Raw genomic sequence first — 17,397 nt, 5'->3', positions numbered from 1 at the left:
AAATAAGGAAGTTAATTCTCCTCCAGAGCGCCTATTGCAAGTCTTTCTTTTCATCTTTTTGTTCTCTATTTGTTTAAATGACGTCTTAAGGGTGAAGTCAATTGTTAGACTACGTCTAGGATGTTTTATCTAGAAACTTGAAGCACTATGTATTGTCACAAAACTCTAAGCATATAATTAAGTATATAAATATTAAGTAATTAATATAAGTATATAATAAAGTTTTTTCAAATATTTCAGGCAACTTTTTTTTCTTCTAGGAACCAATAAAATCACGAGCACCGCAACTCCATTTAGAATACAGATTTTATAAACAACTTGGAAGTGCAGGTAAGTAAACCTACCTTAAGCTTATAGAAGGCTTGTGATTTCTTTGTTAAATCAAACGTTGCCATCATGTTTGTTGTGGACCTCTAACTTGAAACCTCTAACTTGAACTTACTGATTTGAGCAAGTTCTTTTAGTCACATGCAAGTTTTTGGAAGAGATTTGGTCAGAATAATGTCATAACGATACTGGATAATTATTCAGACCTAGAAACTATCATTAGTAAACCGGTTATTGTGTTAGTGAGGATTGGTTGTTATGGGAAATACCCATTTAAGTGCATCTGTAAAAACACAGGGACCTTCAATGGATGGGAATTTATTTCTGTGTAGAACGATGCTTCAGGAAAGTGATGTAAACTCTTAAAAATCTAGGAAGCCGTGCAAGAAGTATGGAGCTTTTCTAATAAAATACTGAAATACCTTTTTAGTTGAGATTTACTAAATCATAAATGTGTCTAAAAGCCCACTAGCTCAGTGTGACAGTAGCATATATAAAATATGAGGAAAAATACAATAAACAAAAATTGTGGGGTTCTTTTGTTGGTTTTGGTTGGGGGATGGGGGGGACCAACAGTAAGCTCTTTGATTTCCCAAATATGAGGCTTGAGCTTGTGTCTAAATAGCATTTAGATTTTTATTCTGTGAATTTATGGTTGCTCTTTAAACCTGTGTAGACTTTTAACACGCACTGTTTCCAATGGTGAGGATTTCCACAGCTGCACAAGGAAGATCATCTCTGCTTTTTCTGTGCCTTGATAATATATAGCCATTGTTTTTTGGCAAGCTTCTTAAGTCACTGTAATTTTTCTTACACGTCTGATTTTTGCCTTGTCTTCCCTGGATGGACCCGACTTTCACTCGCAGAGGATGTGTTCTCATACCACCAAGTGGTAACAAAATACTAAGCTGAACAGAATGAAAGGTAGATCTGCTCTGAGCTCATAAAATGTAGTACCTGAGCAGTCATCCCACAGCTTTATTTTGCTTGTTCTAATTTTTTCTAATCAGTTTACTAAATCTTGTGTACCACATCCTCTGGTGTCTGGGGTACTATTGTACTCTTTTTTTTGCAGCTTTGTTCTCCTCATAGCATGCAAAATCTGGGATGTGGAAACGAAGTGAGTTGGCACTGTTAGAAAAACTAAAGTATTGTTGTTGATTTCTATTTTTCTCTTTTTCAACAGGTATTGTCCACTAAAATATGGTGCTGTTTCCTATGTACTTTATATTCTGGTGTTTGCACACAAAACTTGCGATAGGTTAATGTCATCACTTAATTACAGTTACCTCTGCTTTTAAGACTTAGTGCATTTCTGCTGAAGCCTTTATAGATAAGTCAAATATAGGTTCACAGAGTGAATTCTGCCCTTCTTTCCCTTCTTGAGTTTTGTTGATGCATGTGGTCTCTGTAATACCGCAGTGGACATCTCTCATGACACATGAATGAATCTCAGTGTGCTTTTTCTACACCTGCCAGCTTTCTACCACTCTTTAAAGATGTTATTGAGGAACTTAAAAACTAATTGAATGATGGAGGCTTTATTTTGTTTAGACTAAGTATTTTTTAATGGGTTTTCTCCAGTTCATAATGAATTTAAATGTCTCATCATGCAACACTCACCCAGATTTCTGCCCCGTCTGATCCTGTGCATGCTGATGGAAGTATTTCTGAATATGCTGCCATCAGACATGGAAATCTTGCCTTCAAGATCTCTCTTCTCATTACATGGGAGGATGTCTGTCATCTCGAGCTCTTTGCCAGTATTTGTCAAGAGACTGTTGGGAGGTCTCCTGAAGGACATGACTTTAATTCCTAACTCTGTATGGTCCCACAGGCATCACAAACCCGGCTCTGATAACCTGTTGAATGCCATTAGAAGCTCTCAGGCTATAGTTTTGCTAAAACAACTGGAAATAGGCCAGAAGCAAGGTTGGAGGATCTGAGCTGTATCTCTGGTCTCTCCATGAAACTTGGAAGCTTAACAAAATAAATTTTGGTGGAGTCAGACTGCCAGGACCAGGGAGTCTTCACTTGGTGCCTGCATATCGTGCAGAGATTTAGGGGAAGACCGTCTGTCTGTAAAAACAGATTGGTGCTACGAGTGTGCCAGCCTTGGAGAAATAGCTGGGACTGTTCTCAGTGATATCGTTAGTGCCAGGCTCTCTTCAGAGGTCCTTGCTTCAAAAATTTCAACTGCTCAAGCAGCCAGCCTTGAGCCTCCAGTAAGCAGGACTGGTTACTTTAAATTATCTTAGACTTGCCAAATTGAGGCTAAAAGTGGCCAAACCCATGGTGTGTATGACTCAGCTGAGAACAACAGTAGTGTTGCGTGTGACATACTGTTCAATAAATCAGCCAATTAATCTTGCCAAATAATGTGTCTGACTGTGAACCTCCCACCGTTAACCTGAGAAGTAATACTAGTAAAAGCATTGCTGCACCGCAGCAGTAGCAGCGTCGTCCTCTTGTTAGTGCAACTGCTGCGTTCAACTGCCTGTACAACCAGATGGTCTCAGTGAGCAGCATCTCTAGGAGAAGTCAAAATCGTCATCACTGGCTTTTATGTGCAGTACTTGCAGACAGAAGGTATTTTTTCAAATGAGAACAGCTTTGGTGATTTCCCTGGATGCTCAGAACAAACATTTTTAAAGTATATTACTATAAAATCATGGGAAAAGCTAGGTTGGAAGGTAGCAGCTTACCATGGATCAAGCAGGAACGTTTTTATAGGGTGTCTGCATGTATGTGGGTCTATGATGTATTTCATCCCTAGCAGGCGAGTGGATGTGTCCGGTGAAGGTGGTTTGCTAGTGGGGACATGGGTAGCTGTTGCCCAGGAGCTGCTAGTGAGCTGCTGGGTTCGCCCTCATCTCCTTTTCCACCCTGTCCTCTGGCACAGCACTGGGATTTATGACTCTTTTGGAAGTAAAGATGTGTTTTCGTGATTGTTCCTTTAACTTTGCTACCCCTCTGAAGAGAAGAGGCAGGGGCCTGCTGCACGGTGACCATCTGCTGGGTTCTTCTGTCTCACTGTGGAATTAAATATTTAATAACCTAAAGTAGTGTATGACTGCTTTACCTTAATGTATGCAATGAAACGAGTGAAAATCAAGCAAAAAACACAGGCATGGAGTCAAACTCCTGATGGCCAGTCCATATGGTGCCTCAGGAAAGGGTGAGTATTCCTTTAGGTTTCAGGTAGTCTAGGAGATTCTGTTTGCAAGAAAACTGGAGTAGTTTTACCAATTTCTGCGCAAATTTCTTGTGTTGCTCTATGATCAGTCCTGCAAGATGCTGGTGTCATACGCTGAACTGTTCCATGGTTCTTTGCTGTAAAGTCCGGGTGAGCATGCACGAACATCCTGACATACGTATGGGCTTCGGTCTTGCCTCGCTGCTGCATCTCACTCCATGGCTGGTGTTAAGGTCCGTCCCAATTTTTTTTTTCTTTCTGGATAGCAGCTACCAGCAAATGTGAGTAGCACAGCTGTCCAAATATGTCCAAGTGTGCTGGGTATTCCCCCAAACTTATCTTGTGTACAGCCACTTAAATCCGCTGCTTCTGTGCCTTGGGGATGAGGTGAACTCACCCTCTGACTCAACTGGGTGCTGCTGTATCTCCCATGGCTGCCAGAAGTTCAGTTCTCCAGTGCGTTTCCCTGGACGAGACATTTGACCACATAATTTGTCCTCTCTGTACTTCAAGTTTGTGGAGTGAAGGCCTGTTTTCTTATCATTCACAGAAAATTTTGCATCATCAGGCCATGCAGCCCGCAGGATGGCAAGTGGAGGAGCTTCGTCCCCACTGCAGGCTGGTGTTAGTGCCTGGTTCCCCGTGAGTGCTGGGGTGCTGAAAGCTCGTGTTGGGAGAGCAAACTGATTGCTTTGCCCATGGTCAAACAGACCCAGCTCTGCGCTCCTGCGATGGTTGTGTTTCCTGGGCGGTGCACCAAAGGACAAAGCTTTTGCTTTGCTAGATTGGACCCCTGCTCATCCAGCAGCATCCCAGGGAACTCTCCTTGGTGTGTGGGGGGGAATAAAGCAGTTCGTGCAGGCTGCAGGATCGCTCTGGAGCCCTGTTGGGCCACCTTCATTACCTGGTGGCACACGAAGGTCTTAGCAGTTGCACTGACTTTCTTGTGGGCTCTTTTTGCTTATTGGCCTGGTTTTAGGAACTTAAGCGGAAACAGTCATATTTTTTCTATGTGAATTCTAGATTCTCACCTTTCCTTCAGATTAAACTCTCCTACAGACTTCTCAAGGAGGACATCTCTTCCAAAGTTTTTACTGGAAACTCATCTTTTATCAGCAAATAGTGCCCGTATTTCCCAGTCTTTCTCAGCCGTCAGCAGCCTTCGGCTTGAGCCGCTCTTTCCCATGCGTAATGTGGGCATACAGGAGAACGTGGCCACATTTTTTCTCTCTGCCCATCCCATCATTTGGATTTTGGCCGCAATCTGCAGCGGCTCCTCCTTTGCATCTGCTGGCATTCCCAGCCAGCTAGGCTGTTACACGTGGAGATACTGGACTCTCCTGTTTGCTGGCTGCTCTGATCACGATCTGGGCGGCAGCGAGGAGCAAGCAGCGCTGCTCAAGCCTGTTGTGTGAAAGGTGGATCCTCCTGCTCTGCGCTCTGCTGGAAAACTCTCCAAATGTGTTCTGTATTTGTAAACTTAAAACGCTGCTGTGTTTCCTGCTGTAGTTAAGTTGCTGGAGCTGAAGGGCTAATATAGTGAATACAGAGATGTTTTAGAACACCTCTTAAACACCAGCCATTACTTTAGATGGAATTAAAGATCAAATGGAGTCTGGAACCTCCGTGTTCCTACTCAGTGCCATAAGCACATCTCTCATCTGCTAAGTGTTTAACATCACTTTGCCAATGGGAAGCTGAAGACTCTGTTCATGACTGCGTGCAGAAAACCATTGCGTTCAAAGGCACAGGAGCATGGTGAAGCTGTCTGCACACTGGGGAGCCAGGCAGCCCCACTCTCCTGGAGGCTGCGGCACAGCCACGAGGCTGTTCCACATCACTTCGTGTGCTGCAGTGAGATATCTGGAGCTGCGTCGTGTGCTTGTGCAGCCACAAAGCTGATGCCTCTCCTGATCCAGCCACTGTCATATCCAATGTAGCTCAGCCAAAATGGAGGCCAATTATGGAGACCTCGAGGCAATCTTTGTCCAAAAGCTGTTCTCCTTTCCAGCTGTGCTGGTTGGAGGGGAAAAAGGGGTTATCTCCTCCTATAAGCCTTGCTTTGCTGAGTAATAGAGGCAAACCTCTCTGCTGCATGGATATATCCTCACGAAGCTTTAACTATTTCCCCAAAGTTCAGCATGTTTGTCAGCAAACTCTAAGCCTTTTCCTGAGGATGAGGAGCCCGCTGCCACAAGAGAGTTGCTGTATTGCTTTTAGCCCACTTCCTCTCTCTAAGGATGTGATCATGGCTGAAAAACATCTCCAAGCAGTCAGGAAACTGCTTTTTGATCTTGTGCTTCTCCGCAAATAAATAATTCACCGTGGGCCTGGGAAGTATTGACTTTCCAGCAGTGACCAGGAGATGTACAGGACTGAATTTTTGTTACTACATTTCAAAGCATCCCTGGCACCTCTCCCCTGTAGTTGTTAACAACATACCTAAAGCCTTCCCCCATAAGCTCTGCGTTTGGGAGGTAAGATGGAGTGCTGCTTATTTTCAGGTTTCTGCTGGCTGCGTGGAGCTGATGATTGAGTTCCTGCATAGTGACAGCTTCTGCCTGTGCACATGGTGTGAAGGAAGTCATGCATTTTTGATTCAGTAGTAGCTTATTTTTGTATCAGCTGGCAGATGAGTCACGCCATCCCCAACTCCCTCGCAGTCCCACCTTGACACATGTGATTCATCACAGCCCGGTGTCAACACGCGTTTGAGTTTCACGCGATGGCTCGGCTGACGGGCTGTAGCCAACGCTCTTCCCCAGGACGGGTTGGTAATATTGGCAAGTGGATGTCAAGCGTAATTAGCCTCTATGGTGTCATGTCGGAGAGGAGCCGGATGCACTGGAGAATCCCAGGAAACCGAGAACATCTCCTCTCTCCCCAGCCCACGCAGTACATGAGTCACAGCATATAAGCAAAGCAGAATATACTGAGTCAGGGAGGGATATGTTGTTACATATAGAATATCGAAGGGTTCTGTAGTTTTGTTTTAATCCTTGCTCTGTAAACAAGTTCACCTCTAATGAAGTATCGAGTCTGTGTGTTTACTTTTGGACCTCTTTCTGTTGCACAACTCGCTGGAGTGAAGCAGTCTGTTTACTTGTCAGGGAGCAGGACCAAGAAAAGTGAAGGTGGTATAAATAACCGAGCCTTTTACATAGTCTAGTCAATATTTGCATGTATATTTTTCAATGTAGCTGTAGCTGTCTGCTACTCCATACTGTGTATTAAGTTGCTTTTCAGGATTGCCTACGTTTAACACATTTTTCTTATCCTGTGTTGATCTTGCTTTACTCCTGACCTGCTGCACACTTGGTACGTACTGGTCTCTGTAGAGAAATTCTTTCCGTGCCGGTTGCACAACGCCATCATTCATCAGCAATTAGGCAGGGGTCATTTCAGTAAGACCTGCTACGTGGATGGCTGTAAACAAGTTACCGTGGTGGAGCGTGCTGCCAATACCTGCTGTTTCGTGGGGAACTCCCTGTGTGCAATGCTCTTCCCCGAGGGAGCGGGAGTAACTTGGGGCTGCGTAAGTGAGGGCTAATGCAAGATGTCTACACCCCTGCCTAATTAACGAGCGCAAACATACGCGTTAGCTGTTGCTGTGGTCGCTTTAATCTTCAGAAATCCCACTCGTGTTTGCCACCTGCTTTGAAGTGCCAGAAGCGCTTCCACGGCCGGGTGGTGATCAGGGAGCTGGTCTGGGGTGTGCCGGGGTGCCCCTCTGGGCTGCGGAGGGGATTTGTGCTGGCACGGAGTGACACAAGACCTGAAGCAAGCTTGTGCCCTGCTTCCTTGTAGAGCAAACGTAGTTTGTAGCCATCGCAGTGAAAACTCTAGATGAGTACTGCAACCTTGTAGTTCGGGGTATTTGGAAATACCTTAGAATGTAAATGCTTAGTTGCTGTAAGTATTTGATCGGCAACTTCTTTCTGTGCAAGATAATACAAAGTTGACATCCACTTACACTGAAAGCAACTTTTTCTTTTGGATCACATCCCATGTTTAAGCAGTTCCCTATTTCAAATCCCTGGTATAGACACTAAGCTATACTTTAAAGCTGTTGGGTTTATTTTCTAACAGCAAGCAAAAGCTCTTGTACCTTCATTCTCAAATCTTGCGAGGTGTTGCAAAGAGGCTTGCCATTGAAGTATAAGTCTGAGATGCCTCAGCAAGACGTGGTAACAGGTATGGCTTTTATTCAATTGAAAATTAGTTTGTTTAAACAATGGGCAACATACAGAGGTCCCTGACAAGGTTAGCTGTGCCCTTGAAGAATGATGATCAACATCTCCAACCATTTGTATGTGTTCGTTTTAAAGTCAGGGTAGTCCGATGAAATTCTGAGCCTGTGGGATCACTAACTTCAGAGCTTTTGATTTGCAAATTGAAACACAGTGGAGTACTGTAACATACCCAGCTACAGCCTGCCTGCTTTCAAAGCAGGCTTGCTGTTGATCTCTGAGGCATAATATTTTGCTATCTAAAAATATATACATATATTTTTTAAATGTGGCAGTTGCATTGCTAGGAAGGGCTTACTGAACATGCACACTTCAGCATCTCTTTTAACATCAGAAGTTTTAACTTCCTTGGTCTAAATTTAGGCTTTGTCAATTGGAAGCTATCAGATGCTTTTACAGCAAGGCCATTAATATTTGAATATGAGATTAGGGCAGTTTCCTTTTTATATTTCAGAAAGTCCTTATGCATCTCCTACTCTTCCGGTATTCGTTGCAGTAATTGCAAGTCAGAACCCGGCGACACCATGCAGCGCAGGGAGGGGGAAGGCTGGGAAAGGCAGCGTGCTGGGAAGCTGAGAAATGCCCTTCCTGCAGACAGTTTTCCTCGAAGCCCGATGGGCCGGCAGCGGTGGTCGTAAATCTGTCACAGCCAGGCTCTGCCAAGTCATCCAGATGCCTCCGCAGGTTGCTCTGATGGACAAACAGCCTAGTAAGGGCAGGCTGTGCGATGTGCTGCTTGCTCAGCTGCTGCAGCGATCCGGCTGTCTTTGTGAGATGCTTCAGGTACACAGCTGTAAAAACAGATCAGTTTTTTGAAGAGCCCGTGTTGAGTACTGTCTCGATTCAATCCCCGATTTAGTGGGATCCTTTCCCATATTGGTTTGGAGTTTGCATTTCCAAGCTCTGCCCTGCCTGCCAGTCAAACTGTGCTCCTCTTCCTTCTCCCATCTCTAAAAGAGGAGCCATTGACTCTGCCCCTGCATCTGTACGGGGTCAAGCTATGACAGCAGATTGGTCAGCGAGGTCTGCCCTGCATGGAGGCTTGTGGTTCCATAAAGCTTTTGTCTGAAAGTGGCATCATTTTTCTTTCAAAACTCTCTTCTCACCCGCTTGTACTCAGCTTTCTTAAGGTGAAGCGATGACACAATACCTGGAAGTATTATATTATTTAGTGCATCTGAATTTGTCCTGCAGGAGAACCTTCTGTAACAGGAGGGGCTGGGAGGCTTTCCATCAGTCTTAGAGGACTGTGTGGGTAACACTTACCTACTAATCTGACAAATTCTTTTCTCCCCTCAAAAACTACAACTGTTTGTATAGTGGGACTGATGAATGCCAACCTTTTGAATTGTTGTGAACAGCTTAGGTGTGTTTGACTCTCAGCATCCATCACCTACTAGTTTGATGCTATTGCAGGAGCGAACGTCGATCTCGTGGCTTTTCAATCAGTTGCTCTGTTGGGTCCTGCAATAAAGCATCTTTGATGGCAACACTGGCACAGGAGGGTTCATGTGGCCGAGCTGCACGGGTGCCAGCAATGCCACGCAGCCTGTCCCCCTGTGATCGGGTGTGCAGGGTCTGGCCAGCTTCAAGGGTGGCTGAGTATTGTCTCGCTCCTGGGCACTCAAAGCTGGGGCTCGTGCCTGTTAGGCTTTATCCAGCTACATTGGACCTGTCTGATCTGTCATCCAAGAACCAAATGTTGTTGGATCAGCCGCTGATGCTGATCGTACATGCCAGCTTTGCCTTATGTTGCTGTACCATCCTGTCTAGAACAGCTCCTGGTCACTGCGCAGAGACGTGGGTTGTAGCTGAGCTGTGATTTACGCTGTCAAATTCCTTCTGCGGTAGCACCGCGAGGCAGCAGCAGTGTCACCCTGTTTTGCAGCTGGCCAGCACGCTGTAAGCTTTAAGTATCACCTCACTCACACGATAGGTTTTTGGCATGCGGATGGGGAGGAAGTAGGCGCCAGTAGGAGCTCAGCCTCCAGCTGACAGTCTCCAGTGGAGAGGAGCTGATGAAGGGCAGGGGCCACCTGGGATTTGGTGGGATCAAATCAAAATGTTTCTCTGGACAGCAGAGGAGCGATTCAGCAGAGGTATTTTATTATTGCTGCTTTCTTAGCATTTTTATCTCCCCAGGATTGAGTAGCCTCTTCCTTGCCAGTGCTTCTGAAGTTAAATCTGTGTGCAGCTGAGCACTCTCTTGCAGCCTAGAAGCTCTGTTAAGTAACCTGTAGATTATACGTGACATAATGCACATAACTTGTTCTCAAAGCACAGAGTACAGTCAACAGAGGATGCCCTTAGTTGTCTTAACTCCCCTTAAAAATGAAGGAGCCAAAGCCTGCTGCTTCATTCCCTTCCAGCAGCTAGAGCTGTTCCAATGCCAGAATTGCACAGCAAAGGAAAAAATGGCAAACAGTTTCTATGCTACTAACCAGCAGAACCAAGTCAGTCATCACAGACATGATCCAGATTTGCACCAGCAGGGCAAAACTCCCCCAGCGCATGGCTGGTGGCACAGCGGGAGCAGGAGGCGGCGCGGTGGAGCGACGTACGCCTTGAAGGCAGAAGCGTTGTGATGTGGTTGTAGCTGGTGATGAAAGGGCTTTGAGCTGCTGCTCGTGGCCGTAGCGTTGTGTTCAAGGTGTGACACTGTGGCCACCGAACTGCTGTGTTCGTTTTAAGTGCTATTGTGCAGGCACTTGGCTTTTGATGGCTTTAGAGAGAGGCTTTGGAGGTAATTTTGATGGTTGGATCCTAGCGATCTGAAAAGTGACCTTTTTCTGCTGTATGGGAGCTTAAAAACAGCCTGGGAAGCTGATTCACTATGTGGCTGTATTTTAATTGCACAAGAGCTTTTTTGTGCGAATCCCACTGCCTTCAGCAGGCTGCTGTAACCCTTCACTTAACCTGCAAGAAGTTCAGAAACGGCAGCACCACAGCTTCTCACGCCTTTCAGCAGAGACATAGGCTCCGCTGAGTACAGAAAGAAACCCAGAAAGCAACGCAGACTGGAACGTGAGGGTAGAGCAATAATTACATGAAGTTAAACCTTTTGATATTTTCTTCCATCCATGTCCCTGTGTTTGCAGGTACGTGGGAAAAGGTAGGTAATTACCTTAAGCCAGAACTTTTTGGGGTGGTTTAACATAACTATTCTAAAATTCTAGTGTTTTGATCCTCCTGCTGAGCTGTTGCCTTATGTGCCAGCTGCTGCTGTTGCTGGAACAAGAGAATGTGCAAAGAGTTTAGCAGCATAAAATGCAGCAGTAATGTGGAGACTTGTGTGAAATCATTTCCCTTGAGCCCTGGAGGTGAAATGTGGAATTCGGTCTCCCGAAACTTGCCAAAAAAGCAGGTCGTTGTGTTGTGCTTTTGTCTTTGTAAAGAACTGAAACAAATTCACTCGTCTGTAGTTTACTCACTTACAGCTAAAAAAACCTGCCCATGAACAGGTGTTTTTGGGTAAATTTTGTGCCTAACAGATTTGAAAGCCTTCCTGCAGCTTAGCCTTCCCAGCAAGGGCTAATTCTCCTCCCTATCTTTTGGCCAGATCAAGTGCTGGTGTACTTCAGTCATCTAATGCCATGCTGATAGCGTTTGAGCAGAGCTCTCTCTTACTGTGCATTGTATCTGTTTGAAATAATCTCAGGATAAAAGTTTGTTTTAGCTGGGTCATCAGTGCAACTGGCTTTGAACTTCTGCAAGGCTTTGAAAGGTGAGCGCTTGTGGTAGCCAAAGGCTGAGCAAAAAGTGTTGGTTTTACTGCACGGCTGGATTTGACTTTATGAATACAAATTTGAGCATCCTCTGGGTAGTCTCGCTAAAACTGCTTCTTTGTGGATGTGAAAAGTGGTTTAATAGAATCTAGCCATGTTATCAGGAAACCAGCTTGTACAACTCCAGGAAAATGAAATGCTGCCCCATGTTAATAACACAACGATTGTGAAAATTGTTTTTCTGTAACTGAAGTAAAATTAAATTGTTTGGATTTATACCAGCAGAAAGAACAAATATGTTCTTCCTTCTGTCCTTCCCATGTCTGTTTTTCTTCTGTTCCTTTTCCCGTACCTTTTTTTTTGTAGATTCAAACACAAGCTACTCAAAACACAGCGGGGACTCAATACATCCTGTATGTCCTGAGAAGAGGCACAAAATCTGCTAGCTTTCTGGAATTAATTTGGAGTCTTGAAGTCTGTGTAGCAGCCACACTTAACTTGCAAACATGTTGAAATGGGAGCAGTTCTGTCTGCTGGTGGCTCGAACACGACTGCTGTACCTCTGAGTGCTATCTCTTCCCTTCAGAAACGTCTGGCTTGGTTGCTCTGTGATCATCAGGGGAAGGGGAACTGGTCAAACTACGGTTTTGGGACATTTTCCCTTGCTCTGTTCCCCATGGGCTCTCTGCTGCAGCCAAGCAGCAAGTCCTGCTGCAGCTACTCCTGCTGGGCAGTAACACTAAGGCACTTGGCATTTGCTAGAAAGGAGATGATTCATTGCCCAACTGAAGCAGGAAAAAGATGTTGCAAAAAGCTGGCAACGGAGAGCTTGGTGTCTGGCAGCAGTTGGAGCAAACAGAACATGGGGATGTTGGGGGGAACATGAATAAGAGGAGCTCGTAATGGTGCTGTAAAAGGGCTGCTGAGATGACATCTGGAGCAGGGGGAGCAGTTTGAGCTCCGTGTTACGGTGATGTCTAGAATAAATGGGTCTGGGAACAGAGAAAGCCAGCACCAAGGCCAGTTGAGCTTCGAGGAGGTGGCTTGTCTTAGCAGCAGCCCCCTCGGCTGCCTTCCTTGGTAGGCTGTGAGTGAGGGAGCTGGGTGGGCTCTCACTTCAGCGATGCTTTGAGTGCCCTTCTCCCTGAGGAGCCAAAGGAGGAAGGGGACAGGAGACGAGGATGCTCTGGGCAGGTCCAGTTGCTCTTCTCCCCGTTCAGATAAGTGAACGGAGGGTAAATCGGGGCTCTCAAAGCAGACTGTTGAAGCTGAGGAGGGCAGGAAAATAATCCAGAAGCTTTGCAGCCCTAAGCTGGGCTGAAAGCACTCACGATTCCCAGGCAGGGTTGGTCACCTCTGTGATCTCCATCAGAGCAGCGGGAAGGGAGCAGGGAGCTGTCTCCATCCCAGGCTGTTCCCATTAAGGGTGTACCTCTGAGGAATGAAGGAGGTTAAAATGAGAATCTTAATTAAACCATTTATCACGTTTTAAATTTCCTGAAGAGATTAAGAGCACTTGATCGTGCTTGTAGTAAGTGCCTAGTGACGAACGGCATATCGAGCACTTTGCTAGGTATTCTAAGGACTCGGCTTGAGTGGAAGATGCTCCTCGCTGACAGATCTGACTGGTGGGATCTTCGCAGGTGACTGGATCACCATCCTTGTCACACAGACTTTTTGGTCTGAACAGTTCAGTTTCACCTGTTAATGAGAGGTTTCACTGGCTCCTACAGTTGGCCTCTTAAAGCAGTGCCACATGGCCACGGGTCTGGACCTCACCAAATGTGACCTTCCTGCAAAGCAAGGGCCTTAGGCGATCAGCAGCAACACCGACAGGAGGTTTAGGAGGTGTAGTAAAATCTGTTTGTAAGAAAACTCACAAGGCTCCATCCTGTCTTGTGGAAGACTTTTACAGCACATCCAGTTTGGAGTCAGCGTGCTCCTGGGCTAAACCTGGGCTACTGCAGGCTTTCCTCGGGTTAGCAGCGTGAGCAAAAGCTTCATCCACTGCAGCCTCTTCAGCTGAATTGGATATCACTGGGCTAAAAATAGGCTATTTTTAAAGCAGTGTGTTGACTTCCTTTTCCTAGACTCTCGGGACTTGGGTATCTTTCAGTCCTTACTGTTAATGATTCTCCACTGCAGCAGTTCAGGTTGAAAGGCTGCCTGTTCTCGGCTCAGTTACAGATTTACTTTTAATCACTTGAGCTTGAAGAGTGAACCACAGTGAACACACAGCTGATTTTTCTAAATAACCGTGCTGGAAAGAGGTGATGTTGAGGGACCTAATGACAGCTTGAAGGGAGTTAGGTTGTGAGGAGCCCTTAACATTGCTTGCTCGTTATTGAAATCCAGGAAGGTTCAAGTTGCTGTCGTTTGAAAGCCATGCCTTTGTCTTGCTGGCTAATTGGCTTGAGGCTTAAAGCCTTCTTCCTGGGCTTTGAAACTTCTGCAACAAAAGTTCCCCATCCCTCTCCTGTAGAGGAGCTTGGAGGCTGGCATGAAGAGGGAGGAGCACCAGATATGTCTGGACCTGATTCTGTCTGTCAACAGCACTCCGAAATGGTCTTTCCAGAAAGCTGTGGATGTACACGATGTGTGCTTCACGCTGCCATGTCTCATCTCCTCATTGCTGTCACTGAGGTCCCAATGCAGACTGTCGGTGGAAGTCCCGCTCAGCCCGTGCTGTGGCTGCGGCATTTCCACCTTCTCTTTAGCCACTGGTCCCTCCGAGCGCTCGGATCCGTGTGAGGGCTCGCTGGGGCTGGTTTTCAGCTGCATCCCCAAGGTCAACCTGGTCTGCAGCCGCATATGTCTTGCAGCCCACGCACAGAAATCGGGCGTTAAATCAGTGCAGCTTCACTGAGTGTCCTGTGGCCAGCTTTTGGCATATTCCAAAATTTTCATCAGTGTGTTGTCATGGACACAGCAAAGTACCTGCTGCTGACTTTAGGGAATGAAAGCATTCAGCTTAATTTCATCCGCCGTTGGTAGTGATTGCTCTGATGACACTCAAACATGCTAAAGACAAGCAACGTGTGCTATTTTCTATTTTTATTTTTTGCCTAAAGCTTTGTTTCAGACCTGAAACAGAAGCAGCCTCGGTGAGGGGCTGTACTGAAAAGCCTTTGCAGTCTCACTTGGATATAAGACATCTCCAAAACCTACCATCAAATGTTTGAAAGACCTTTCAGACAACTTTATTCCAAGTAACAAATCTATCTTAATTTTTCACCTCTGTTTCTATTTTTTAAGTAGATCCTTCAGAAACCTGAAGGTCAGAATGAACCTTTGTAATTTCAGCCTACAAAACATGGCTCGTAGACGTAACCTGTTAACCAACATACTCGGGTAAATTTAAAGCTGCTGCTGCAGGGTGTGTTTCAAGAGGTTAAAAGAAGAGATCTTGGCCCAGCTGATGTTGATAGCAAAGCTTCTGTTTCGGCTAGGATGTTATTCTGATTTGAAAATTAAGAGAAGGGTAGATCCTCATTAGTGTAATCAGCTTAAATGGGTTGACTACTCTAAAGCAATTTGTTTAATTTGTTTGAAACATGTTTAATTTTAGCTATAAATGTTCAGCTCTCGCACAGTTGCTATTTATGCTGTTTATCATGTAATTTTGTGTTCTGTGATTTGTAAAAATAAACCTTTTTGCTCTGAATGAGAATTCTGTGACAATCTACATCCTATTCATCAGTGCTGCTTTAAAATCTTGCAGAACTTTTTGTGCGTTAATGCTGCAGGGGGACTGTTGTGTCTCTGGATGAGTTTTTATGAGGACTTGTTCTTGCTGCTCACGTAGAGCACGTTCCTGCATGGAGCATCAGCCGTTTGCTTGATGTTGGATTGCTCCCCTTTCCCTCTGTCTCCGGGTATCTCATTTGGGCTTTCTTAGCAGTGACCTTCCCCGCTATAGTTTTCAGTTTTGAAGCCTGTATGAACCTTAATAGAGGAATCAAGCTATAATTGCTCTTGAAGCTGAAGACCTCAGCTCCTCGGTATTTGGCCACACTACGTCTGAGGGCAGCGTAAGCCAACTTACAATGGGAGGAAAAAAAATGGTGATTCAGAAGCTAACAGTTTTGTTCACCTTTTATGAAATGTGGCTGTTTCCTGTTGAACTGGTGGATGGGGACTCAGGTTTTGCACCTCATCTGATGTAGATGCCACGTATAGCTTTCTGTGCTCACCTCTTCTTGGGTGCAGTTTAGGTTGCTCACTGTTGCACTAGGCTTTGTCTTAGCCTCTGAGAGCATCAGTACGTATTCTTTGTATTCACAGCAGATGGTTTTTGCTTTCCGTGCCTTCCACGTGGAGCAGATGCTACAAAATCAGATTTCCCTTGGGCATATCCTTTGATTGGCATCTCTGCCGTTCCCCATTTCATAACTGGTGCTGGAAGCCGCTTTGGACTGCCTGCATGGCTTGCACAGCTGACGCCTGGACTGACGCGGCTTGTTGGAGCATGCCAAATGTTGGATGAGTTTCTGGGGCTGTTGGTCCCATCTGCACTGCCCCGCTCTTCCGCCTGTCCCTTTTGGTGGCAGCCCTCGGGAGCTGCGCAGTTGCAGCACCTTGGGAAACCCAGGGCCGGAGTCGCGTGGCAGCACGGGAACGTGGTGGTGGCAGCAAAGCTTGAGTTTGGGCTTTGATGTCTGCGTTTGCTCTCATTCCAGCAATGATGCTTTAATCTCTGAAATGCTATGCTAGGTTTTCGCTGCGCTCAGCTTGAATTTCTTCCAAGACACCGCACTGCTGAATTAGCAGGATTTGCCTGTGGATTCCAGCGCAGTGATCAGTCTCTGTTTATTGCGTTGATAAACTTTCTGCAAGAGCAAAGGTGGAGTGGGACCTCTTACAAATCGTCAAGCCAAACCACTCAGCAGCACAACTGAAGCCGTTAAACAAATTCCGATGACTTCTCAACTGTAACAGGCTGCTTTTTTCTCCAGAGGAGAACCTGCACGTGTCATGCCTGGATTTTCTTGTGTTAATGTGTTGGTCTTGTTTAGCGCCGTGCAGAAATGACTTCTTTAGAAGTTATTTCGTGCATTAATTGGGTTAAACTGGTCATGGTTTGTATTTGAAGTGTTGAGTTGTATCATTGAATCCTCCAAATAAGACTCTGCTCTGCCCGTGGCTTTTCATCCTGCACTCCTTGACTCCAGGCGTGCTCACCAAGGACAGGCTGCTTCACAGCACAGCCTCTTCCCTCGACCTTCCCAGTCCCCTGCCAGCACCACTGCTTTGCATTAAAAACCTCAGGTTTGACTGCCCAAACAAAAGATACTCCTCCTTCAATCAATCTCTTGTTAAAAAGTTCTTCTCAAGTATTTGCAGATCTACGGGTGATGTTTGTGAGGTTCCTGTGGCAATGGACTTGGGGGGGATCAGGACACGTTGCTTGTTACTGAAATAGAGCCGAGCTGCACTCTGAATTACACAACTGAGCTCTGACTAAATTAAATTTTACACAGATTTTCCTAGGTTTGTAGGAAGAATTGGTTTGGAGATGCCTCTATCTTAAACTTGCCGAGGACCACCCTGAAGCCGTCTAGCCTGGTCGGCCTGCTCAGGCCCTGCAGGTAGCAGGCACCATTAATACCACAACTTCTGCTTCCAGCCGTGCCCCTTCCTAAAAAGATACTGCATATTGACTTATGTTTGAGTGAGCTGAGGCTGTGTTACCCTGCCTTCCTCCTAACTTTATCGCAAGTGCAGAGCTGAGGAGCCCTGGCTTGGGCTGGGGGGCCCCAAAAGGCCGGCCAGTGATGCTCCTCTGGAGCCAGGATGCGTGAGCGATGCAGCACGGGGCAGATTCCTCCAAACACCCTCTGGAAAGGAGAGATGTTTTGCGGCGTTTTTATTCTAGCAAAGCCAGTCTGTAAGTTCTTGA

The 17,397-nt window shown here is 45.8% G+C and overlaps 1 protein-coding gene across 2 annotated transcripts in view; it reads left to right on the top strand.

Annotated features, from left to right (window-relative positions):
* The window catches only part of CSNK1G1 (casein kinase 1 gamma 1), a 154,910-nt gene that overhangs the window by 104,762 nt on the left and 32,751 nt on the right, over positions 1–17,397 (top strand). For both annotated transcript variants that reach the window (XM_080607395.1, XM_080607396.1), the window contains one exon: positions 261–330. In XM_080607395.1, coding sequence (XP_080463521.1) covers positions 261–330 — 70 coding nt within the window. The remainder of the gene's footprint in view (positions 1–260; positions 331–17,397) is intronic.

The sequence above is a fragment of the Anser brachyrhynchus genome (genome assembly GCF_964034855.1).
Source record: "Anser brachyrhynchus genome assembly, chromosome: 11".
Taxonomy (NCBI): domain Eukaryota; kingdom Metazoa; phylum Chordata; class Aves; order Anseriformes; family Anatidae; genus Anser; species Anser brachyrhynchus.
This window is presented reverse-complemented; position numbering and strand designations above follow the sequence as displayed.